The following is a 23,275-nucleotide window of genomic DNA, read 5'->3' on the forward strand; positions in this document are numbered from 1 at the left end:
TTTTATTTAAATATTATCAGGCCCTTCTGAACTCTGCCAAAGATAGAACTCTTCTGGGGCCAGAATGGAATGCAAAATCTTTTCTCCATCAAGTACAGGGAGCTTTTTCACTAAAAATGAAGACTGTTGATCCTGCTGTAGATTTGCTTTCTTCCTGTGGTCCGTAGAGCAAAACATCCCAGGCTCTTGTGTAGGGTCTTTGACCTGAAATGTTGATCATCTTTCCAAAGATGGCTGTTCGTCAGTCTTTGTTTATGTATAGTTTTTCCATAAATTATATTGTATTTCTTTATTTTCCTGTAATTAAACTGGAACCTTCTTAGTGCAAGAGGTTGAGATGGAGCAGAATTTGCTAGGTGCATCCAGGAGGGATTCTTAAATCGATACATAGCTAGTCCAACAAAAGGAGGGGCTGTACTGTATCAATCTGGTGTTGGGTAATGAACCTGGCCAGGTGACTAACCTTTCAGTGGGTAAGCAGTTAGGAAGCAGTGACAGATAAGGATAAGTATGCACCTTATGGGACAGTATTAAATTGGAGCAAGGTAAATTATAAAAGCATTAGGGAGGAACTAAGGAGAGTTAATTGGCAACAGTCATTTTTTGGGTAAATGCACATCCAATGGTTCTAAAAGGTCAACTGCACAGGAAACAGGACAGGCATGTTTTGGTCAGAAGCAAGGACAAGGATTGCACGGTAAGAGAACCTTGGATGTGGAGAGAAGTGATGACTTTGGTCAAGAAGAAAAAAAAGTATGTAAAACAGGAAGCTAGAACCAAACACAGCCCTTGTGGATTACAAAGATGCCAAAAATGAACTCGAAAAACGAATTAGGAAAGCCAGGAGGGGCCTTGAAAAGTCCTTGGGAAGTAGGATTAAAGGAAGTCCCAAGATATTCTATCAAGAGCAAGAGAATAACTAGGGAGAGCGTAGGATCACCGAAGGATAAAGGGGGAAAACGCCTGGATGCAGAAGATGTGAGTGAGGTCCTTACCAAGAAAGAGGACGTGGAGGACAGGGAGATCAGTGCTGAGAGTATTCATATGCCAGGGCATCTCAAAGTAAAGGAAGAGGTAGTTTTGTGTCTCCTAAAAAGCATTAAGGTTGAGAAGTCCCCAGGGCTTTATGGAATAATAACCCAGGCTATTGAGAGAGGCAAAAGAAAAGGCTGCTGAGGCCTTGACCAATATCTCCGTGACTTATCTAGCTACAGCCAAGGTTCCAGATGACTGACAAGTAGCTAATGTTGTTCCATTATTCAAGAAGGGAACCAGGGATAATCCTAGAAACTATAGACTGGTGAGTCTCATGTCAATGGTAAGGAAGTTCCTGGAGAGAATTCTTAGGGATAGGACTTATGACCATTTGGAAAACCATGACCTAATCAGAAAGAGCCAGCATGGCTCTGTGTGGGGTAAGTCATGTTGTACAAACTTGACTGAACTCTTTGTCAAGGTGACAAGAGAGATTGAAGGTAAAGCTGTGGATGTTGTCTACATGGATTTTAGTAAGGTGTCTGACAAGGTCCCTCATAGGAGGCTCATTCAGATGATAAAGATGCATGGGTTCCATGGGGGCCATCTGTATTTGTAACGGGTTTGTCCATAGAACACAGAGGGTAGTGGTCGAAAGGACTTCTAGTTGGAGGTCTGTGATTAGTGGTGTTCTGTAGGGAGCTGCCCTGGGAGCTCTGCTGTTTGTGATGTATATAAGATACCTGGATGAGAATGTAGATGCGTGGTTTAGTAAGTTTGCAAATGATATGAACATTGGTGGTGGTGTGGATAGCACTGAAGACTAGCAAAGAATACAGCAAGATATAAATCAGTTGCAGATATGGGTGTAGAAATGGCAGATCGAGCTTAAACTGGTCAAAGGTGAGGTGTTGCGCCTTGGTGGGTCAAATATAAAAAGACGGTATATTGTTAAGGGCAAGATCCTCAACAGTGTTAATGAGTAGTGAGATCTTGGGGTCCAAGTTCATAGCTCCCTGAAAGTAGCTACATGGGTTGAAAGGGTGGTTAAGATGGTATATGGCATGCTTACCTTTATTAGTCAAGTCATTGAGTTCAAAAGTCAGGAAGTTATATTGCAGCTTTATAAAATTCCAGTTGGGTCACATCTGGAGTATTGCATACAATTCTGATCACCCAATTATAGGAAAGATGTCAAGTCTTTGGAGAGGTTCAGAAGAGGATACTGTCTGGATTAGAGGCCATGTGCTATAATGAGAGGTTGGACAAACTTGGGTTGTTTTCTCTGGAGCTGCAGAGGCTAAGGGGAGATTTGTAGAAGCTTATAAGATTATGAGAGGCATAGATAAGAGTAAACAGCCAGTATCTTTTTCCCAGGGTTGAAATATCCAATATTGAAGGAGAGAGTAATTTCAAAGGAGATGCAAGAGGCAATTTTTTTTTATTCCAGAGAGTGGTGGGTGCCTGAAATGCACTGCCTAGAGTGGTGTTAGAGGCAGATACATTAGCGACTTTTGTGAGGCATTTGCATAGGTACATGAATGTGAGGAAAATGGAAGGATATGGACATTGTGTAGGCAGAAGAGATTAGTTTAGTTGGCAATTTGATTACTAATTCGGCACAACATTGTGGGCCAAAGGGCCTGTTCCTGTGCTGTACTGTTCTGTGATCTTTCTTCTAAATGTCCACAAGTAAATAAATCTCAAGGTAGTATATGGCGACAAGAAGGCACTTTGATAATATATTTACTTTGACTTGGACAGAGGCTGTTGTCTGGCAGAGTTCTTGCAGCATTAGTTTTTGTTTCAGATCCTAGCATCGGTAGTTTGTATTCCATTACTATCAAATTCACTCTGACTTCTCTCACACGCATGGCTACTTTGAAGAAGCTCTCTTTCTCACACCACTAGGACTTCCATCAGTCCATTTCACACTGTTCATCCTCAGTGGTTTTTGGCTTCCTTCTCACCCTTTGAGAAGAATCTAACCAAAACTCACTTCCACAGTCAGAGTCCGTACCCCCATCCCTCCACTTAGTGGATGTCACAGGCTCCAGCACGTTGCAGGCTGATATCAACTCCAATTCAGACACACCCAGGGTCAGAGGTCATAGAGTTGTACAGCACACAACTTCTGCTCAACATGTCCATGCTGACTAAGCCATCAACCCAAGCAAGTCCAACCTGCCCGTATTTAGCCCACAGCCACCTGAAACCTAACTATCTATGCACCCTTCTATGCGTGGTTTGAATACTGTAATTGTATCCACTTCTACAGTTTCTTCCGGCAGCTTGTTCCACATACCCAGCATCCTTTGTGTAAAATTGTTTACCCTCAGTCCCATTTAAACTTTTCCCTTCTCACCTGAAACCTGTGACCTCTCATTTCAGGATACCTTATGTGAAGAAAAAAGATTGCGACCAGCCCGCCTATCTACAGCCCTTGTGACCTTATAAACCTCTAAAGCAAGGGTTCCCAACCTGGGGTCCGTGGACCCCTCAATTATGGTTGGGGTCCATGGCATAAAAAAAGGTTGGGAACCCATGATCTAAAGTCACCCTTCTGCTTATTATATTCTACAGTACAAAGCTGCAGCCTATCCGGCCTCCTTATAACTAAGGCCCTCCATTCATGATAACATCCCTGAATCTTTTTTACAGGTTAATGGCACTCTTCCTTTGGTCGAGTGACAAACTCCCATGTGCACTCTCAGCCTGTGCAATATTTCTTGAGGCAGCATTCAAAATCACATCCAGAAATTCACCCTCAATGCCATTCTAATATGCGTCTGCAACACCAATTTACTGCCTCAATGCTCAATTCCACTTTATTTTACACTGCTCCAATGCCGTAACAAGCAACTCCTTTCGTCTCTTTTTTAGGATGCCATCTTGTCAACTCCCAATTTTGTGCTCGTCGTCCCCACAACTGCACTGAACTGCTGCAGTTAGGTGTCTACCTTACACAGGACTGTGGAACCATGACATACGCATCCTTTCACCTGTTCACAGCTTCCGGAAAATTCCTCCTCAAAATCCTCTTCCTCAATCAGGTGTTGGGCTGCAGCATTTACCTGGTTTCATTCTTTATCCACAAAACCATAAGACACAGGAACAGAATTAGGCCATTTGGCCCATTGAGTCTGCTCTGCCATTCAACCACAGCTGATATATTATTCCTCCTGCCATCTCCCGGTTCCCTTTGACACTATTAATCAAGAACCTATCAACTTTCACTTTAAATACACCCAATGACCGGGCTTCCACTGCCACCTGTGGCAAAGAATTCCACAAATTCATCACCCTCTGGTTGAAGAAATTCCTCCTCATCTCCATATATCCAGTCATAGGCAGAGGATTATGAATAAAGCAGCTCCTCACACTCCAGCATTGTTAGCTCCAGGGTCCCACAAGATCCTCCCTGACACCCATCAGGAAAAGTAACGCCAGTTGCAATTTTACTCAGTCTCTCTAAAGTACAGTCTGCTTGCACTTGGAAGAGCAAATGTTTCCACAAATATTGAGAAAAATCAACTCTGTTGCCTTTTCTGCTCATCATAAACTTTGCTCCAAACTACCGACTCCACTCACCTCCTGGTAACAGTTTGAGGGTGGAACAGATAGTGAACATGCCCAGATATGGCAAATGTCTGTTAGTTTAGTGAATCCATTACTGTCTACATTCATTTGTTAGACCCCAAGGTGGCCATCATTGGATTGCTTAGTCGACCCATCACTCTCCACAGTCTTCACTTGATTGCTTCGCCGTCCTATCACTGTCTATATTCATCGCTGTAATGTTGCACATCTATAACCTCTGCTTATCAGATAAAACTTTCATCCACATCTTATTATCCCATGGGCTTCGCCATCTCTACTGTTAGCTGTCCACCCTACAAACTTCAGCTCTCCTTCATACATTGGAACATCCTTCAGTCCTGTACATTGCACACCATCATGGCAAGATCTTTGCTTTCACACTGCTTCAATCTTTCCTTTTACTTCTGACTTGTGCAAGTTCTTTCTAATCCCCTGTATCACATTCCTGATCTTTTCTCCCACCAGCATTGCCCATACCTTGAGCCACCTCAGCCCTTCATGCAACTTTCCTCCCTTAATCCCTTGTTGCATATTTCTCATCATTAAAATGCACTGTCCCTTTGGAAAGGTGAGGGAAATGAGACAGGATATTTGTCTTTTCTCCTTGTGTGCCTCAATATTAAATTTAGTCTGCTCATACTTTGTGAAATGCCTAAAAGTTTTGACATGTACAAAACAAAACTATGGTGGTTGATGTACCAGAGTACTGAAATCAAAATCACTCCTTTCTCCGACGCTGATTCTAACTACCTTGATGATAATGAGACCATGAGACATAGGAGTAGAATTTGGCCATTCGGTCCAATTCGCTACCATTTGATCATGGCTGATTTATATTTCTGTCAACTCCATTCTCCTGACTTCTCTCCATAACCTTTGACACTTATTAGTCAAGAACTATCAATCTCCACTTTAAATATATACAACGATTCAGCACTCTCTGGCTAAAGAAATTCTTCTCATCTCTGTTCTAAGGGGGATATCCTTGTATAAGAGAAACCTATTTGACCTGATTATCGGCACTTACTTCAGGACAAGAGAACTTACCTCAAACCCGTCCTCTCCAGTGTAGCCGCAACGGGTCATTCTGCAACCTTTGACTCCGAGCACTGTTGTCACCGCACTCGACATGAAGGACAGCTTGCTGAGGTCATCGGACACACCCTCCTGCAACACCCTTGCTGCAGATGGACCTGCAGGGGAGAGGGGAGGTAACAAAAGGTCCACGTTACCTAGAGTGTGGTGCTGTGCTCTGCAATGGGAAGAGGAGTTTGGATTTGTTTCAGCACAGCAAGATCCCAACAGAGCAGATGGGCAAAAGCAAATGCTGGAGTCCTTCCTAGAAGTTCCACTGCATCTTGGTGTGGTCAATTTCATGCATGGGAACAGACAACTTCCAACCAAATTCCGATTTATTTATCGCTTGTACATCAAAACATGCAGTGAAATGCAAACATGAGACAATCTACAGATGCTGGAAATACAGAGCAACACACACAAAATGCTGGAGGATCTCAGCAGGTCAGGCAGCATCTACGGAAATAAATAAACAGTCGCTGTTTTGGGCTGAGACCCTTCTTCTGATGACTGTTACTCTTTTCCATAAATGCTGCCTGACCTGCTGAGATCCTCCAACATTGTGTGTGTGATACAGTGAAATCTATCACTTACGTTAACAATCAACCTAGAGATGTGCTGAGGCAAACCACAGATTCCAGAGGCAACACAGCATGCTCACAATGTCTAATAGAACAACACAAAACACAAAGCAACAATAGAAAAACAAGCCCCTTTCCTCCCTCCCATGGGGTAAGATGCTGGTCAGTCAAGATTTGAGAAAGACAAAAGATAGCCTGATCATCTCTGACCAGAGTGCTAGGGAGCAATGTGCCAATTACTGAGATCTGGATGCATAATCACATTAATATAGCCTGTTCCCACTGTTTGGTAGGGTTATCTTTATACAAGAACTCAACCCACAGTCACGTCTGCCCTCTCGTCTACACAGACAAAAAAAAAAATAATTCCATAGCATTATTTCAGAGTCACAAATTCGGCAGATGCAAGAATCTGGAGGAACTCTGCAGATCAGGCAGCATCTGTGGAAGAAAATGACACTCAGTGTTTCACATTGAGACTTCATTTGATCTGAAATTCTCAACTTCTGGTAATCATCCCTTCTCTTTCCCTTCACCCCCAACCCACCACCAAATCCTCTCTCCTCCAGTATTCCTTTCTTTTTCCTCCTCATCCAACCAGCCACCATCACACTCTTACATTCCTCTTCCCCCCCACTGGTTCTCCTCCCCACTATTCTCCCCGTATTCTTTGCTACACCTTCCTCTCCCATCAGATTCCATCCTCTTCAGCCCCTTGTCACTTCCAACCAACACTTCCCAGCCTCTGATGTCATCCCCACTCTCTCCAGCTTCAGCCGGATCTACCCATGACCAGCTACTCTTGGTCTGATCCTTCCTTCCACCTTTTTATGCCTGTTTCGACTGTATGATTGTTATTTTTCTTGTAGTTTAACTTCTTATGTTCGTTTGTATTTTTATATAAACACTTGTATGCTTGTGTTTTTTCTTTAAATGGTGGCAGTTGTGGGTACCACATTGGGGTTTTTTTTTTGGTTAATTCACACAATGAAATTTGAATGGATTGTCTGTAAGAGGACTGGACCATGTTGGCCCGGTCTCTGCTGTTCTTTTCCATGCCACACAGTCACTTCCCCCTTTTCCTCCCTCTTCTTCTCACCCTCGTGCATTTTCCTTTCCCCTCATTGCCTACAATCATTTATTAACCATTACAGGAACAAAATAAGTTTCTTGCTTGACTTGCTTATTTAATGTTATTTAGAGACAGTGCAGATTAAGCCTTTCCAACCCAACAAACCACACTGCTCAGCAACCCACCTATTTAAACATAGCATAATGGCAGGACAATTTACAATGACCAGTTAATCTACCAACCGGTATGTCTTTGGAATCGGGGAGAAACTGGAGCGCCACCCACTCATGGGAAGAATGTACAAACTCCTTACAGACAGCATCGAAACTGAACTCCAAACTCTGACGCCTGAACTGTAATAATGTTGCGCTAACCACTAGGTTACTGTGGACATCTGAAGAACTTTGGATCAAAAACATCAGGGTCCAACACTACTTCCAATCTTTCTTTCTAGTCAAGATGAAGGACCGATACTACCTGACCTGATGAGTTCACCCAGTGCTTTGTGTTACTCCAGCCTACATGAGCACCACTGTAGCTTACTGGTAAGGCAACACTATTTACAGCTCAGGTCAAGGCAATGGAGTTCAATCTCAGCATCCTCCATAAGGAGCTTGTACACTCTCCCCGTGAGCTGCATGTGCTTCTTCCGGCTGCTCCAGTTTTCTCTCACAATCCAAAAACATACCAGTTAGTGGGTTAATTGGTCTTTGCAAATTGTCCTGTGAATAGGCTAGGGTTAAATAGGTGAGTTGCTGAGCGGGACAGTTTGTTGGGCCGGAAGGGCCTGTTTCATGCTATATCTGTAAATAAATAAAATAAAAACTATTTCAACTTGATGGGACTCTCATCAGAGACATGCCAATATCAAGTCAACATTGGTTGTCTTCAAAACAGATTATGTGGATACCACTTGTCTGTGGTGTTGAAACTATTTCCCAATTCCAATGGTGACAGCTCTTCAAATTCATTGACTGGAAACAAAGTGGGTCAGCGAAAGCTTGAGAAAGGCCCTATTTAATCACAGGGTCTTTCTACTGGGTTGTTCTATACTTCCAGATAATTAATCAATCATTAATAATATTCAATCAAATTACATTTCTAATGGAAATTGTCTTACCAACAACACTGGAAGAAAGGCTGGTTTGTCTTTTGTTGGATTGAGGTGTAGAATTATTATTTTTCTTATAGTTTAATTTTCCTATGCTTGTTTATATTTCTATATAATCACTGATATACATGTAATTGTTCAGTGAAATTTTCAGTAACTACGATAGAGTTGCTCCTGTTCAATTGCAACTACCCTAAGCAGGAGAGAGCAGTGTGCCTCCTCCTCTGTCAAACTCTCAAGTCAAAGCCAGCAAACCAAGACTTGCACACTGCACAGTTCAAAAACCAGGTATAGCAACATCAGACCATAAAACACAGGAGCAGAATTAAACCATTCAGCCCATCATCTTCTCCACCATTCCGTCATGGCTGATTTATTATCCTTCTCAACCCCATCTTTCTGCCTACTGCCGGATGTGGGGACCTTGGAGACTCCCAGCCTCCCCCAGGATTACATCTGTTCCAGATGCAATGAGATGAAGCTCCTTAGGAATCGTGTGAGGGATCTGGAGCAACAACTTGATGACCTTCAGCTAATTAGAGAAAGTGAGAAGGTGATTGATAGTACCTATCGAGAGATAGTGGACAGCACCTCTGTGACAGTCCCCCTCAGAAATCGATATATAGTTTTACATACTGTTGGAGAGGTTGACCTGACAGAGGAAGACCACACAAACGTGACTCTGGCACTCTGCCCAGTGCCGTTATCAAGACAGCAAAGAGAAATGCCGTCGTTATAGGGGATTCCATTATGAGGGTAACAGACAAGAGATTCTGCGAGCTGGACAAGGATACCCAAATGGTGTGTTGCCTCCCTGGTGCCAGGGTACGAGATATCCTGGATCGGGTCCAGAGTATTCTCAGGAGAGAGGGCGAGCAGCCAGAAGTCTTGGTACATGTTGGTACCAATGACATAGACAGAAAAAGAGAGGAGGTCCTGAAGGAAGATTACTGAGAGCTAGGAAGAAAATTGAAATGCTGAACTTCCAGAATAATAATCTCAGGATTACTGCCTGAGCCGCATGCCAATGATGGCAAGAATAGCAGAATTAAGCAGACGAACGTGTGGCTAAGTAACTGGAGCAGGGGGTAGGGCTTCAAATTCTTAGATCACTGGGATCTATTTTGGGGGAGGCATGACTTATACAGAAACGATGGGTTACACCTGAACTCAAAGGGTACTAATATCCTGGCAGGATTGTTTAATATAGCTGTTAGGGAGGGTTTAAACTAAGTTGGCAAGGGTCAAGGAAGAGGAAAATAGTAATAAGTCAAAGATACTGTGCAGCAAAGATGGCAAGAAGGACAGGCAGGTGAATAGACAGGATAATTTGTTGCGCGATAGAAATTTAGCAAAATCAGTAACAGATACTGATCTAAATGTACTATACTTAAATGCCCGCAGCATTAGAAATAAAGTGGATGACCCTGATGTACAGCTACAAGTTAAAAGATATGACATAGTGGCAATCACTGAGTTATGGCTAAGTGATGGATGTGATTGGGAGCTGAATGTTCAAGGATACACTGTGTATAGGAAAGATAGGAAGGTAGGTAAAGGGGGTGGCGTGGCCCTGATGGTAAGCAATGATATCAAATCACTAGAAAGGGACATAGGATCAGAAGAAGTAGAGTCCCTTTGGGTCGAGTTAAGAAATGGCAAGGGTAAAAAGACACTAATAGCAGTTATATACAGGCCCCCAAACAGCAGCCGGGATGTGGACTACAAGTTACAGCTGGAAATAGAAAAAGCGTGTCAGAAGGAAAATGTCAAGATAATTATGGGAGATTTTAATATTGAAGTAGATTGGGAAAGTCAGGAAGATACTGGATCTCAGGAAAGGGAGTTTGTAGAATGCTTATGGGATTGCTTACTGGAGCAGCTTGTCCATAAGCCCAGCAGGGGATCAGCTGTTTTGGATTGGGTGCTGTGTAACAAGCATGAGGTGATTAGGGAGCTAGAGGTAATGGAATCCCTTGGAAGTAGTGATCATAATATGATTGAGTTCAGTTTCAAATTTGAAAAGGAGAAGCTGGTATCAGGTGTATCAATATTTCAGTGGAACAAAGGAAATTACAGTGGTATGAGAGAGGAACTGGCCCAAGTTGGTTGGAAAAGTAAGCTAAGTGGAGGGACAGTAGAGCAGAATTGGATGAAATTCCTATAAGAAATAAGGAAAGTGCAGGAAAAATATATTCCAAGAAAAAAGAAAATCATAAAAGGAAAAATGAACAAATGTGGCTAACGAGAGAAGTTAAGGCTAAAATAAAAGCAAAAGAGGCAGCATACAAGGAAGCAAAAATTAGTGGGAAAACTGAGGACTAGACGAATTTAAAAAATTTACGGAAGGAAACTAAGAAAGTCATTAGAAAAGAAAAGATGAATTATGAAAGGAAATTGGTAATTGACATAAAAAAGAACACAAGAGTTTTTAAAAAAATATATGAAGAGTAAAAGAGTGACAGGGGAAGATATAGGACCTATTGAAAGGGATGCTGGAGAAATTATAATGGGTAACGAAGAGATGGCAGAGGAACTAAATGAGTATTTTGCATCAGTCTTCAGTGGAAGACATTAGCAACATACCTGATAGCCAGAGGTCTCAGGGAATAGAATTAGGTACAGTCAAGATTACTAGAGAGAAAGTGCTTGAGAAGCTCAATGGACGAAGGATAGATAAGTCTCCCGGACCAGATGAAGTGCATCCACGGGTTCTGAAGGAGGTGGCTTTGGAGATTGTGGAGGCATTGGAAATAATCTTCCAGGAATCAGTAGACTCTGGCACGGTTCTGGAGGACTGGAAGGTCACAAATGTAGTTCCGTTGTTCAAGAAAGGGGGGAGGCAGCAAAAAGAAAATTACAGACCTATTAGTCTGACATCGGTAGTTGGAAAGTTATTGGAGTTGATCCTCAAGGATGAGATTATGAATTACCTTGAGGTGCATGACAAAATAGGCCCAAGCTAACATGGTTTCATGAAGGGAAGATCCTGCCTCACCAACCTATTGCAATTTTTTGAGGTAATCTCAAATAAGATAGACAAGGGAGAGGCTGTGGATGTTGTATATTTGGATTTCCAAAAGGCCTTTGATAAGGTGCCGCATAAGAGGCTGCTTAATAAGATGAGGGCCCATGGAATTACAGGAAGGATATTGGAATGGGTGGAGCATTGGCTGATAGGCAGAAAGCAAAGAGTGGGGATATAGGGATTCTATTCTGGTTGGTTGTCAGTTACTAGTGGTTTTCCGCAGGGTTCGGTGTCCGGGCCTCTTCTTTTTACACTGTATATCATCGATTTAGATTATGGATTAAATGGTTTTGTGGCTAAGTTTGCAGATGACACCAAGATAGGTGGAGGAGCAGGAAGTGTTGAGGAAACGGAAAGGTTGCAGAGAGACTTGGTCAGTCTAGGAGAGTGGGCAAAGAAATGGCAGATAAGATACAATGTTGAGAAATGTATGGTTGTACATTTTGGAAGAAGAAACAATCGGGCAGATTATTATTTAGATGGGGAGAAAATTCAAAAATCGGAAGTGCAAAGGGACTTGGGGGTTCTAGTGCAGGATACCTTAAAGGTTAACCACCAGGTTGGATCAGCAGTAAGGAAAGCGAATGCTATGTTGGCATTCATTTCAAGAGGAATAATGTATAAGAGTAAGGAGGTGTTGATGAGGTTCTATGGGGTACTGGTGAGACCCCATTTGGAATACTGTGCCCAGTTTTGTCCCCCTGTCTTAGAAAGGATGTGCTGCTGTTGGAGAGAGTTCAGAGAAGATTCACTAGGATGATTCCTGGAATGCAGGGACTAACATATGAGGAGCGTTTGTTGGCTCTTGGACTGTATTCATTAGAGTATAGAAGAATGAGAGGGGATCTCATAGAAACATTTTGAATGTTGAAAGGGTTGGACAGAGTAGATGTGGAAAGGCTGTTTCCCTTGGTGGGTGAGTCCAGGACAAGAGGCCACAGTCTTAGAATTAGAGGGTACCCATTTAAAACAGAGATGAGGAGAAATTTTTTTAGCTAGAGGGTTGTGGATTTATGGAATTCGTTGCCACATACAACTGTGGAGGCCCATTCATTGAGGGTGTTTAAGGAAGAGATTGATAGGTATCTAATTAGTCAGGGTATCAAGGGATATGGGGAAAAAGCCAGAAATTGGAACTAGATGGGAGGATAGTTTAGCTCACGGTGGAGTGGCAGAATGGGCCGAATGGCCTACTTCTGCTCCTTTGTCTTGTGATCCCTACTTAATATGGGACCCAAAACCATTCAACTCTCCAGGTGCAGTCTAATGCATTATAAAGCCTCAGTATTACATCCTTACTTTTATATTCTAGTCACATGAAAGTAATGCTTACATCGTATTTGCATTCCTTACTACCATTCAACCTGGAAGTTAAACTAAAGGAATCCTTGGACATATTACCCTTAGGGAACCATCTGCATGCCACCTTGACTGAAGAGAGGAACACTTTTAGTCATAGACTAAGACAACTGCGCTGCTCCAAAGAGCACTACATGAGGTCTTTCTTACCCTCGACCATTAGGCTCTATAATGAGTCAGCCTATAGCCGGGGAAGAGATGACTGTTTGAGGTAACAGTTTTTATTCTTTCTTACTTCTTTTCTAATATTTGGATATCTGTGCACTTGTAATGCTGCTGTGACACTGTCATTTCCTTTGGAATCAATATAGTATCTATCTATTGTAATTATAAGATTTAAAATGAAAGATTCCAGAAGTGGCCTGCTAGTGTCGGACCATTCAAGGTTAGTCCAAACTCTGCATCTATACTGACAATTTTATTAATTGTACAGAGCTGATTTCAAACAACTGTGAGATCATTCTGCCAGGGTTTGACTTTGTGAGATTGGGGTCTGACTCTGTACTTGTACAACTTATTGTAGCATCACACAGAGCTGACGATCTCTTTGCACTGATGCTATCATTATAGGTGTAAATGATGGACACAAAAGCCCAGAGAACAGAATCACATTCAGCAGTTAAACTGGCTTTTTACCCCAGCTACAGTGATAGAGAGTTCTGAGAGGCTGTCTGAGTGGCGACTTGGATCTGCTCCAGTTTGCCTACTGGAGCAACAGGTCCACAGTAGATGCTATCTCATTAGCCATTCACACAGCCCTGGAACATCTGGACAGCAAAGATGCTCTTTATCAACTTCAGTTCAGTATTCAATACCATCATCCATCCCCTCAAATCTAATCAACAATATCTCCTTGTGCAATTGGACACTGGATTTCCTCATGTGCAGACACCAGTCAGTTTGGATCAGCAAGAACATCTCCTCCGCCATCTCCATCAGCACAGGTGCACCAAAGGGCTGTGTACTTAGCCCCTGCTCTACTTGCTTTACACCTATGGTTCTGTGGCTAGGTGCAGCTCCAACACCATATTCAAGTTTGCTGATGACACCACGGGCATGGGCCATAAATTTGGCTGAGTGGTGTCTTAACAACAACCTCTCAATGTCAGAAAAGACCAAGGAGCTGATGATCAGCTTCAGGAGAGGAAAACTAGAAGTCTATGAGACAGTCATCGTTAGCAGATCAGACATGGAGACTTTAAATTCCTGGGTGTTACTACCTCAGAGGACCTGTCTTGGACTCATCATTTAAATGTAATTGCAAAGAAAGCACAACAGCACAACTTGCTTAGGAGTCTGCAGAGGTTCGCCATGACATCAAAAGCTTTGACGACTTCTGTTGACGTGTAGTGGAGAGCGTATTGACTGGCTGCATCACAGCCTGGTATAGGAACACCAATGCCTCTGGTTGATCTTTCACTGATCCTATTTGGTAATTGTTCTAGAGGTTTGAGTATGCCCACAGGAAAATGAATCTCAAGTCATATGTGGTGATATATACGTACCCTGATAATAAAATTTACTTTGAACAAATGCTAGCGGAAGTCAGCAGGTCAGGCACCATTCCTGATGAAGGGCCTCAGCCTAAATGTTAATTTTTTATTCCTTTCCATTGATACTGCCTGACATGTTGAGTTCCTCCAGCATTTGTGTGTATTAATCTAGATATAAAGCATCTGCAGAATCTCTTATGTTTATGGTTTTTCCTCCATGAAATGCTAACTTCTATATTTCCAAAAATGTTCCTGGATGAGATGTTAAATCAAGACTCCATCTGCCCTCTTGGACAGACGCAAATATTTCAAAAACACTATTTCCAAGAATAAGGAACCAACCCGTGTTGAAGCTATCAATCCTTTTCTCACCACAAGTGCTGTCTGACAGGCTGTGCATTCTCAGAATTTCCTGTTTTAATTTCAGCATCTGCAAAATTTTACTTCAGTTCCAAAGCAGATTATTTTTGCACTTTTCTCATTGCTGCTCATGGGCAAGCACCGACTTTTCTACATTGCAATTGTGATCACATTTCAGAAAGTATTTAATTAGTTAGGAGGCATTCTGGAGTGGAGCAACCTACATAAAACCATATTATCTTTCAATTATCAAAAAAAACCTCAATATACAATTCTGTGGCTCTCGTGCTAGCATTTGTGAATTGGGGAGTTGTGCTTGTCAAGAAATTTGAGAGTGCCAAGAGACCAGAATTCTTATTCAAAAAACAACAAACAGGAGAGTCCACAGATGATAGAAATCCGGAACACACACAAAATGCTGGAGGAACTCAGCAGGTCAGATGGCATCTCGGAGAGGAATCAACAGATGACGTCTCAGGTCAAAACCAATCATCAGGACTGGTAAGGAAAGGGGAAGAAACCAGATTAAGAAGTGGGTGGGGGGGGGGAGAGAGCCGGTAGGTGATGCATGAAGCTGGGGGGGGGGGGGGGGGGGAAGTGATAATAAGTTCTAAAATGTTTGCATTTGGCTGTGACGGTCAGCATTAAAGAGAACCAACACTTGGGATAGGACCTTTACCAGGCTAATGATGGTTCTGAAATCACATTTGAATGCAGTCACCTTGCAGCGCAATCAATCCGGCCTCCAGAAACTCCAGGTCAGCATCATTCCCTGCGGCTTTGAACTGGGCTAGTTGCTCCTGGGAAAGAGAAGGCAGGTGATAACACAGTGCCGCATATCAGGGCAAGGACAGCACACCAAATGACCCCACTGGCACCCTGGCAAAGTGACCTTAGATTGCATCTTAAGGTTTCAGAGAGGGGGAGAAAGCATCATTAAACATCTATTGACATTATTCCCAAAGTCCTGTTCCCCTCACCCAAGCAAATTCTGTACAGTGAAACAACGTACAACTTGTGTCTGACAGTGAGATTCTGTATCCCTGACACGTGGAATAAAGCCAACGCACCTTCATGTGAGCAGAGTCCTTGTCAGCACAGCCAGCATTTGAGACGATGTACAAATATCCACCTGATGTCCGGGTCACTATGACATCATCCATTATTCCTCCCTTGTCGTTGGTGAACAGCGACAGCGTGCCCTGAACAACAAGCAGGGAAAGATTAGTTTAATCTCTTATTTTTATAGAATCCTTTATAATTGTTGAATGTTGTGTCTTTTTGCACATCACGCCAACCCAACACAGCAAATTCCTAATGCGTGTATTGCGAATAACGTTGACCCTTGAGAAAGATCTCAGACCCTGCACCTACTAAACATAGCCAAATACTGTAGGTGAAACAAAAGCAAGCACGCATGCATACACACAGAGCCACAAATGAGCTCCCCCATGCCAAACTAGCAATCAGCTTCCGAGCTCATAACAGATGCTTTCTAGACTCAAGGATTTCACTTTTGTTATGTCTCCGTAGTTGGTACGTGGAGCAACAAACAGCTAGAATAACTCAGTCGGTCAAGGAAATGGGCAGCTGCCATTCTAGGTTCCTTATCTGAACAGAAAGATGCAGATAGTCTTGACGTTGCTAACTGGTTGGTACGTGGGATGGGCTTCGGATACGTATAAAAAGTGCACCATGATTATTATAAGAAGCCAACTGACAAGAATTGTTCTCATTGTAGCTGTTGAATTTCACAGAGGAGAAGCTGGCCATATTTCAGCAATCACTGTCATGAGGCTACTGGGCTGTGGAGATATCATATAAAATCCCATGTGATATCAGCAGGAAATGAAGTACAAATGCAGCCATTAAATGCAGCTCCATCCCACCCTTGTACCGATTGAGACATGCGTACCAGGAGCACGCCTAAGTAAACCTGAGAAAGTCTGCCACACTCGGGTTGATGACCACTAAAAACAGGCAGCATCAGATACCCAGCCCACACTGTCCAAAACTACATAATCAAAGCTTTTTACAGTGCCTTGAAAAACTATTCAGCCTCAACCTTCTGTTTACATAAACGAGTATTACAACCAGGAATTTGATCAATTTAACTGAGAATTTTTAACTTGGGAATCACTTGGCAAATGAATGTATCCATTCTTCAATTAAATAAACATCCACAACAAGGTCTTACTTCAGGCTCGCACCAAATTAGCTCTAAACTTCAGTTCATTGAAGCTTTTGCCAGCAAATTAACTGCAAACTAACATGTCAAGATTCCAAAGGATATTTTTTCAAAATTTCCTCTAATTGCCAGACTCACTGTGAACTACTGTTCTGAGGATAATAGCAGGTCCATTAGATCATCAATTTAGTCTAGATAGAAAAAAAGTGGCATGATTAGAGCTAGCTTAAAACCAATCATATTATAATTAGTTTTTTCTGTACCGCAGATCACGGTCTTTATTGAGGGCTTTGCCATAACTTGCTCGGTGGGTGGAGGGAGCTGGTGCTTTTTTGTGGAAGTGGGTGGGTGGGGATGGGGGGGGGTTGTTTCTTTGCTGCTGCCTGTGCATGGGGTGGGGGGAGTAGGGAGTTGCTAAAGGGTTCTAACATTTTTACTATCACTCATTCTTTGGGGCACTCTTCTGTTTTCATGGTTGTCTGCCAAGAACAAGAATTTCAGTAGGTATATTGCATGCATTTCTTTGATATTAAATGGAACTACTAAACTATTGATTCCCCCATATTAGTAAGTCTGATTGGGAAACACTATTTTAAGCCGTTACATGAGCAAAACCCCAGACTGATTACTGTCTTTCCTCCCTAGCCCTGAAACAACCAGGTAACATCAACCTTGGTCAAGTCAGCTGCAACACAGACCAGAGTTCAAACAACCCGCAAGATTAAAGCTCTGGCTGACACTCTACCGCAGAAATGATGCTCAACACCTCTGTCAGAGATGTAATGATTCAGAATCAGAATAATTAATACAGCGGATTCTGGTTAATTGGACACACCAGAACCAGTACACTTTGGCCCAATGAAGCAGCTGCCCTAATTAGCAGGAATTTCATGGAAATAGTTAAAAAGGTATAAAAAAGACAAACTACCATTTAACTGAGTGAAAACATTATATATTTAAATGAAATACAGGACAAATAAGAACACTTCCAATGCTACTACAGTACAGTCGGCCCTCCTTATCCGTGGATTCCGTATGCACGGATTCAACCAACCGTGGATCGGGAAAACCCGGAAGTTCTCTCTCCAGCACTCGTTGCTTGAGCATGTACAGATTATTTTTTCTTGTCATCATTCCCTAAACGAGTGGTCACCAACCTTTTTAAGCTCAAGATCCCTTACCTCAGCCTTAGTTCAAGGCAAGACCAACCCCAGATCAATTAGTTACATGCATGCGCACCAGGGCAGAAAAGACCAGAAGTAAAACACTGCAACCCGTAAGTAGAAATAATGTATAAACACCAGGTGTACACACCCTTCCATGCACTGCAATATTGACAATATTCTTGCAGACCGGCCGACCGGGGGTGGGGGGGTGTTAAATGCGATGAGAATACAGAGATACTCGAAGCAGGTTCCTTATGTCCAGTGTATTCCGCAATTTAGTTTTCAAGGCTCTCGGCACTTAGCTTCTGTCTCGCGCTGCACGCATTTTTTCCACGCACAAAACTCAACGCATTTGTCTGTAAGTGCAGGGTGTTTGGACTCAAGGTGCCAAAGCAGTTTTGAGGGCTTCATTGCCTCGGACAGCCTCCGGGCCCGAACTCCAGCCTCCTGCCCGCCCGCTGCCAGATGCCTTGGCCAGGTGCGGCTGGTCGTGGTTGGGGTGAGAGGACAAGGTCAGGGCCGGAGGTCCCCGTGCCGGGGCCGCGGCGGTCGCAGTCCGGAGTGAGTGACTGGCCAAGCCAGGAGTGGACAGGATGCGTGCCCATCCCCCCCTTGTTGGATCTATTGGCCAACAAAAGTTGTTTCAGTAGATCGCAGCGAGGTAGCTACTCTGATATTTACGAAACGCTGAGCCCGAATTAGGTCGCCTGCAAACATTTTAGCACCGGGTTCCCCACGAACATTCAGTGTGGTAAACAGGTTCAGAGGCGGTGCTCCAGGCCGGTAGCATTGGCAGCTCTCCCTGGCCACACGAGGGTATCACTGCATTTAGGCAACTGATGATCTCGTGTGCGTTCAACAGTGGGTGTGACAGGAAATGCAGAAAGGTGCAGCTGACTCATATCGTTTCCTCACGGCCCGGTGGTTGGGGACCACTGAATTACACTGTGCAGTGCAGGGGAGCAACACGCAAGCGCACTGGGCAGAAAGAATGGAACTAAAACCCCGCAAACAGAAACAATCTCTCAACAGTATTTGCGTATTTTTTGTTTCGGGATCTACTGGGAAAGTCTCAAAGATCAACTAGTCGATTGTGATCGACAGGTTGACAACCACTACACTAAACAATACAGTACAAGAACTATTTACATAGCATTTACACTGTATTAGGTATTATAAGTAATCTAGAAATGACTTAAAAGTACAGGCAATCCCCGGGTTATGAATGAGTTCCATTCCTGAGTCCGTCTTTAAGTCAGATGTGAAGTCGGAACAGGTACATCCGGTATTATTTAGCGTCAGTTAGTCAAACATTTTTCTTAGTATATAGTACATATTTTACCTTTATGCATATAAAACACTTAAACATACGTATTTCAATAATTAAACCACTGCGTTGCTTAGTAATAACTGTAGCTTTCATCGGGGCAGGGCCTTTCACATGCTCCATTAAAATTGTTCCGATCGTTGACCGACTGTAGCCTAACGCTTTTCCAATGACCGATGGCGTTTCACCTCTTTCCGATTGCTTTATTACTTCCACCTTATTTTCAATCGCGATCGTGATTATTTTTGTGACCAGAAACACTGCGGATTAAGAGCTGCACCACCAGGTCCTAACGTCCACCGCAAGGAGACATTTAAAATAAAGTCTGGTGTTCCGCTGGGTCCTAAAGACCACCGCATTAAGACAGGTTGAATAAGGGACTTGAGCATCCACGAATTTTGGTATCTGCGAGGGGTCCCAGAACCAATCCCCCGCAGATCAGGAGGGCCGAATATACTATAAAACTGTGTATTCATTCCTAATAGTTATTGATGGAGGAATTCAACCAGTGCACGCTGTCATGTATGGGCTGACCAGGCAGTGGGGTAGCACCTCTCATGAAAGGACTTGTCACATCCATTCCAGAGCAGCTTCTTCACCTTTTGTCCCCAGTGGACACTCAGGTCTCACCTGTGGCTCCAAGTAGCTGTTTGCATGCAACGGCAGCTACATCCCAGTAAACCACTTCAACAGATTGGTTAAAGCAGGTGAGGGCAGCCAGAAGAACTCATAACCCAGTGAGATAAGGACATGACTGTCCTCGCAGGTGAAGTCAGCTCTGGTGAACTGGATGGACGAGATCAACAGTGAGATCCAACGGCCAGGCTGGCGATTCTGCAACACTTCGTAGCAAGCAGAAGTTATGATAAGGCATAGAAGTCATGATCGTCCATTGCAACCAAGGAGATCCCAGCTTGTGATGACTACCCAACCCACTGAACCCGGTCTTCAAAGGCCAAGAGTGGAACTTTCCTAGTGCACAGCTTTCCAACTTTAAAAACTCTCCTGCACAGGTTTTACTGTCATCGTTGGATACAACAGCCAACCAATAAAGGTATCCCCCACTTTAAGCCACTTCACTTTTACGAAAGACCTACATTAGTACCTGTTATCGCTAATCAAAAGAAATCTGAAGAGGATTTTTGCTTTTACCAAAATAGGAGAAAAGCGCTTGTTTTGCAGCAAGCCATTATAGAAGCAGAGCACCCCAAGCAGAGAGAAGAGCAGAGCAACCCTAGCAGTGAGAGCAGAGCAGGGCAGAGCACCCCGAGCAGTGAGAGCAGAGCAGGGCAGAGCACCCCAAGCAGTGACAGCAGAGAAGAGCACCCCAAGCAGTGACAGCAGAGAAGAGCACCCCGAGCAGTGACAGCAGGGCAGAGCACCCCGAGCAGTGAGAGCAGAGCGGGGCACCCCGAGCAGTGAGAGCAGGGCAGAGCACCCCGAGCAGTGAGAGCAGAGCAGGGCAGAGCACCCCGAGCAGTGAGAGCAGAGCAGAGCACCCCGAGCAGTGACAGCAGAGAAGAGCACCCCAAGCAGTGACAGCAGAGAAGAGCACCCCGAGCAGTGAGAGCAGAGCAGAGCACCCCGAGCAGTGAGAGCAGAGCAGAGCACCCCGAGCAGTGAGAGCAGAGCAGAGCACCCCGAGCAGTGAGAGCAGAGCAGGGCAGAGCACCCCGAGCAGTGAGAGCAGAGCAGGGCAGAGCACCCCGAGCAGTGAGAGCAGAGCAGGGCAGAGCACCCCGAGCAGTGAGAGCAGAGCAGAGCACCCCGAGCAGTGACAGCAGAGAAGAGCACCCCAAGCAGTGAGAGCAGAGCACCCCGAGCAGTGACAGCAGAGAAGAGCACCCCGAGCAGTGACAGCAGAGAAGAGCACCCCAAGCAGTGAGAGCAGAGCACCCCGAGCAGTGATAGCAGAGCAGGGCAGAGCACCCCGAGCAGTGAGAGCAGAGCAGGGCAGAGCACCCAGAGCAGTGAGAGCAGAGCAGAGCACCCCGAGCAGTGACAGCAGAGCAGAGCACCCCGAGCAGTGACAGCAGAGCAGAGCACCCCAAGCAGTGAGAGCAGAGCGGAGCACCCTGAGCAGGGAGAGCAGAGCGGAGCACCCCGAGCAGGGAGAGCAGAGCAGAGCAACCCTAGCAGTGAGAGCAGAGCAGGGCAGAGCACCCCGAGCAGTGAGAGCAGAGCAGGGCAGAGCACCCCAAGCAGTGAGAGCAGAGCAGAGCACCCCGAGCAGTGAGAGCAGGGCAGAGCACCCCGAGCAGTGACAGCAGAGCAGAGCACCCCGAGCAGTGACAGCAGAGCAGGGCAGAGCACCCCGAGCAGTGAGAGCAGAGCAGAGCACCCCGAGCAGTGAGAGCAGAGCAGAGCACCCCGAGCAGTGAGAGCAGGGCAGAGCACCCCGAGCAGTGACAGCAGAGAAGAGCACCCCGAGCAGTGAGAGCAGGGCAGAGCACCCCGAGCAGTGACAGCAGAGAAGAGCACCCCGAGCAGTGAGAGCAGGGCAGAGCACCCCGAGCAGTGACAGCAGAGAAGAGCACCCCGAGCAGTGAGAGCAGAGCAGAGCACCCCGAGCAGTGACAGCAGAGCAGGGCAGAGCACCCCGAGCAGTGAGAGCAGAGCAGAGCACCCCGAGCAGTGACAGCAGAGAAGAGCACCCCAAGCAGTGAGAGCAGAGCACCCCGAGCAGTGACAGCAGAGAAGAGCACCCCGAGCAGTGACAGCAGAGAAGAGCACCCCAAGCAGTGAGAGCAGAGCACCCCGAGCAGTGATAGCAGAGCAGGGCAGAGCACCCCGAGCAGTGAGAGCAGAGCAGAGCACCCCGAGCAGTGAGAGCAGAGGCAGAGCACCCCGAGCAGTGAGAGCAGAGCAGGGCAGAGCACCCAGAGCAGTGAGAGCAGAGCAGAGCACCCCGAGCAGTGACAGCAGAGCAGAGCACCCCAAGCAGTGACAGCAGAGCAGAGCACCCCGAGCAGTGAGAGCAGAGGCAGAGCACCCCGAGCAGTGAGAGCAGAGGCAGAGCACCCCGAGCAGTGAGAGCAGAGGCAGAGCACCCCGAGCAGTGAGAGCAGAGCAGAGCACCCCGAGCAGTGAGAGCAGGGCAGAGCACCCCGAGCAGTGACAGCAGAGAAGAGCACCCCAAGCAGTGAGAGCAGAGCACCCCGAGCAGTGATAGCAGAGCAGGGCAGAGCACCCCGAGCAGTGAGAGCAGAGCAGAGCACCCCGAGCAGGGAGAGCAGAGCAGAGTGGAACGGTCCAAGCAGCAAGATGTAATTAAGCATTTCGATCATGGTGAACGAAATAAAGTCATTGTGCGTGTGTCGAACTTGCCTCCGTAAGTGAAACTACACTGTACATACGTTATTTCTACTTTAGATAGGCTGTGTATTGATCATATAATTCCTGCTTTTACTATAGGTTAGTGTTATTTGGTAGGTTATTTTTTGGGTCTGGGAACACTCAAAAATCTGAACAAAATTAGTGCAGATAATAGACCGCCTTCATACAATGCTTTCATGATTGCATCCGCCACATCTCCATTTTCATTGTAACATTCATGATGATTGTTAATAATCTTCAAATTCTTTGCATTTCTTAACTTGAAGTAGCAAAATAATTTCATTTTCACTCCCAGCCATATCGAGCATCGAAGCCTGAATGCTTGAAACCATAGTAAGAAAACAGTTCAGAATTACCTTACAGCTTATTACTTGCCAACTATTAGTGACAAAATTCACTGCTTTTCTGAACACAAACACACACAACTGAAGCTATTTAAAAACAATTTGCTCCAAGTATGGTGTAGTGATTAACAGCCACACAAGTTCACATGACTGACACTGGTTAGAAACTGTACAGCAACAGCGTCTCAACTAAGTGACATAGTGTCCCAAATAAACAAAGGGAATCCTGGTCAGTTTCACGATTAGTTTTTGCTCTTC

At 44.7% G+C, this 23,275-nt stretch overlaps 1 protein-coding gene across 2 annotated transcripts in view; it reads right to left on the minus strand.

Moving 5' to 3' along the window:
- The window catches only part of amt (aminomethyltransferase), a 59,486-nt gene that overhangs the window by 14,847 nt on the left and 21,364 nt on the right, over positions 1–23,275 (minus strand). For both annotated transcript variants that reach the window (XM_059944438.1, XM_059944437.1), the window contains 3 exons: positions 15,727–15,858; positions 15,378–15,456; positions 5,623–5,768 (listed from right to left, as the gene is read on the minus strand). In XM_059944438.1, the coding sequence (XP_059800421.1) occupies positions 5,623–5,768; positions 15,378–15,456; positions 15,727–15,858 (357 nt within the window). The remainder of the gene's footprint in view (positions 1–5,622; positions 5,769–15,377; positions 15,457–15,726; positions 15,859–23,275) is intronic.

This window comes from Hypanus sabinus, chromosome 19 (assembly GCF_030144855.1).
Source record: "Hypanus sabinus isolate sHypSab1 chromosome 19, sHypSab1.hap1, whole genome shotgun sequence".
Taxonomy (NCBI): Eukaryota; Metazoa; Chordata; class Chondrichthyes; order Myliobatiformes; family Dasyatidae; genus Hypanus; species Hypanus sabinus.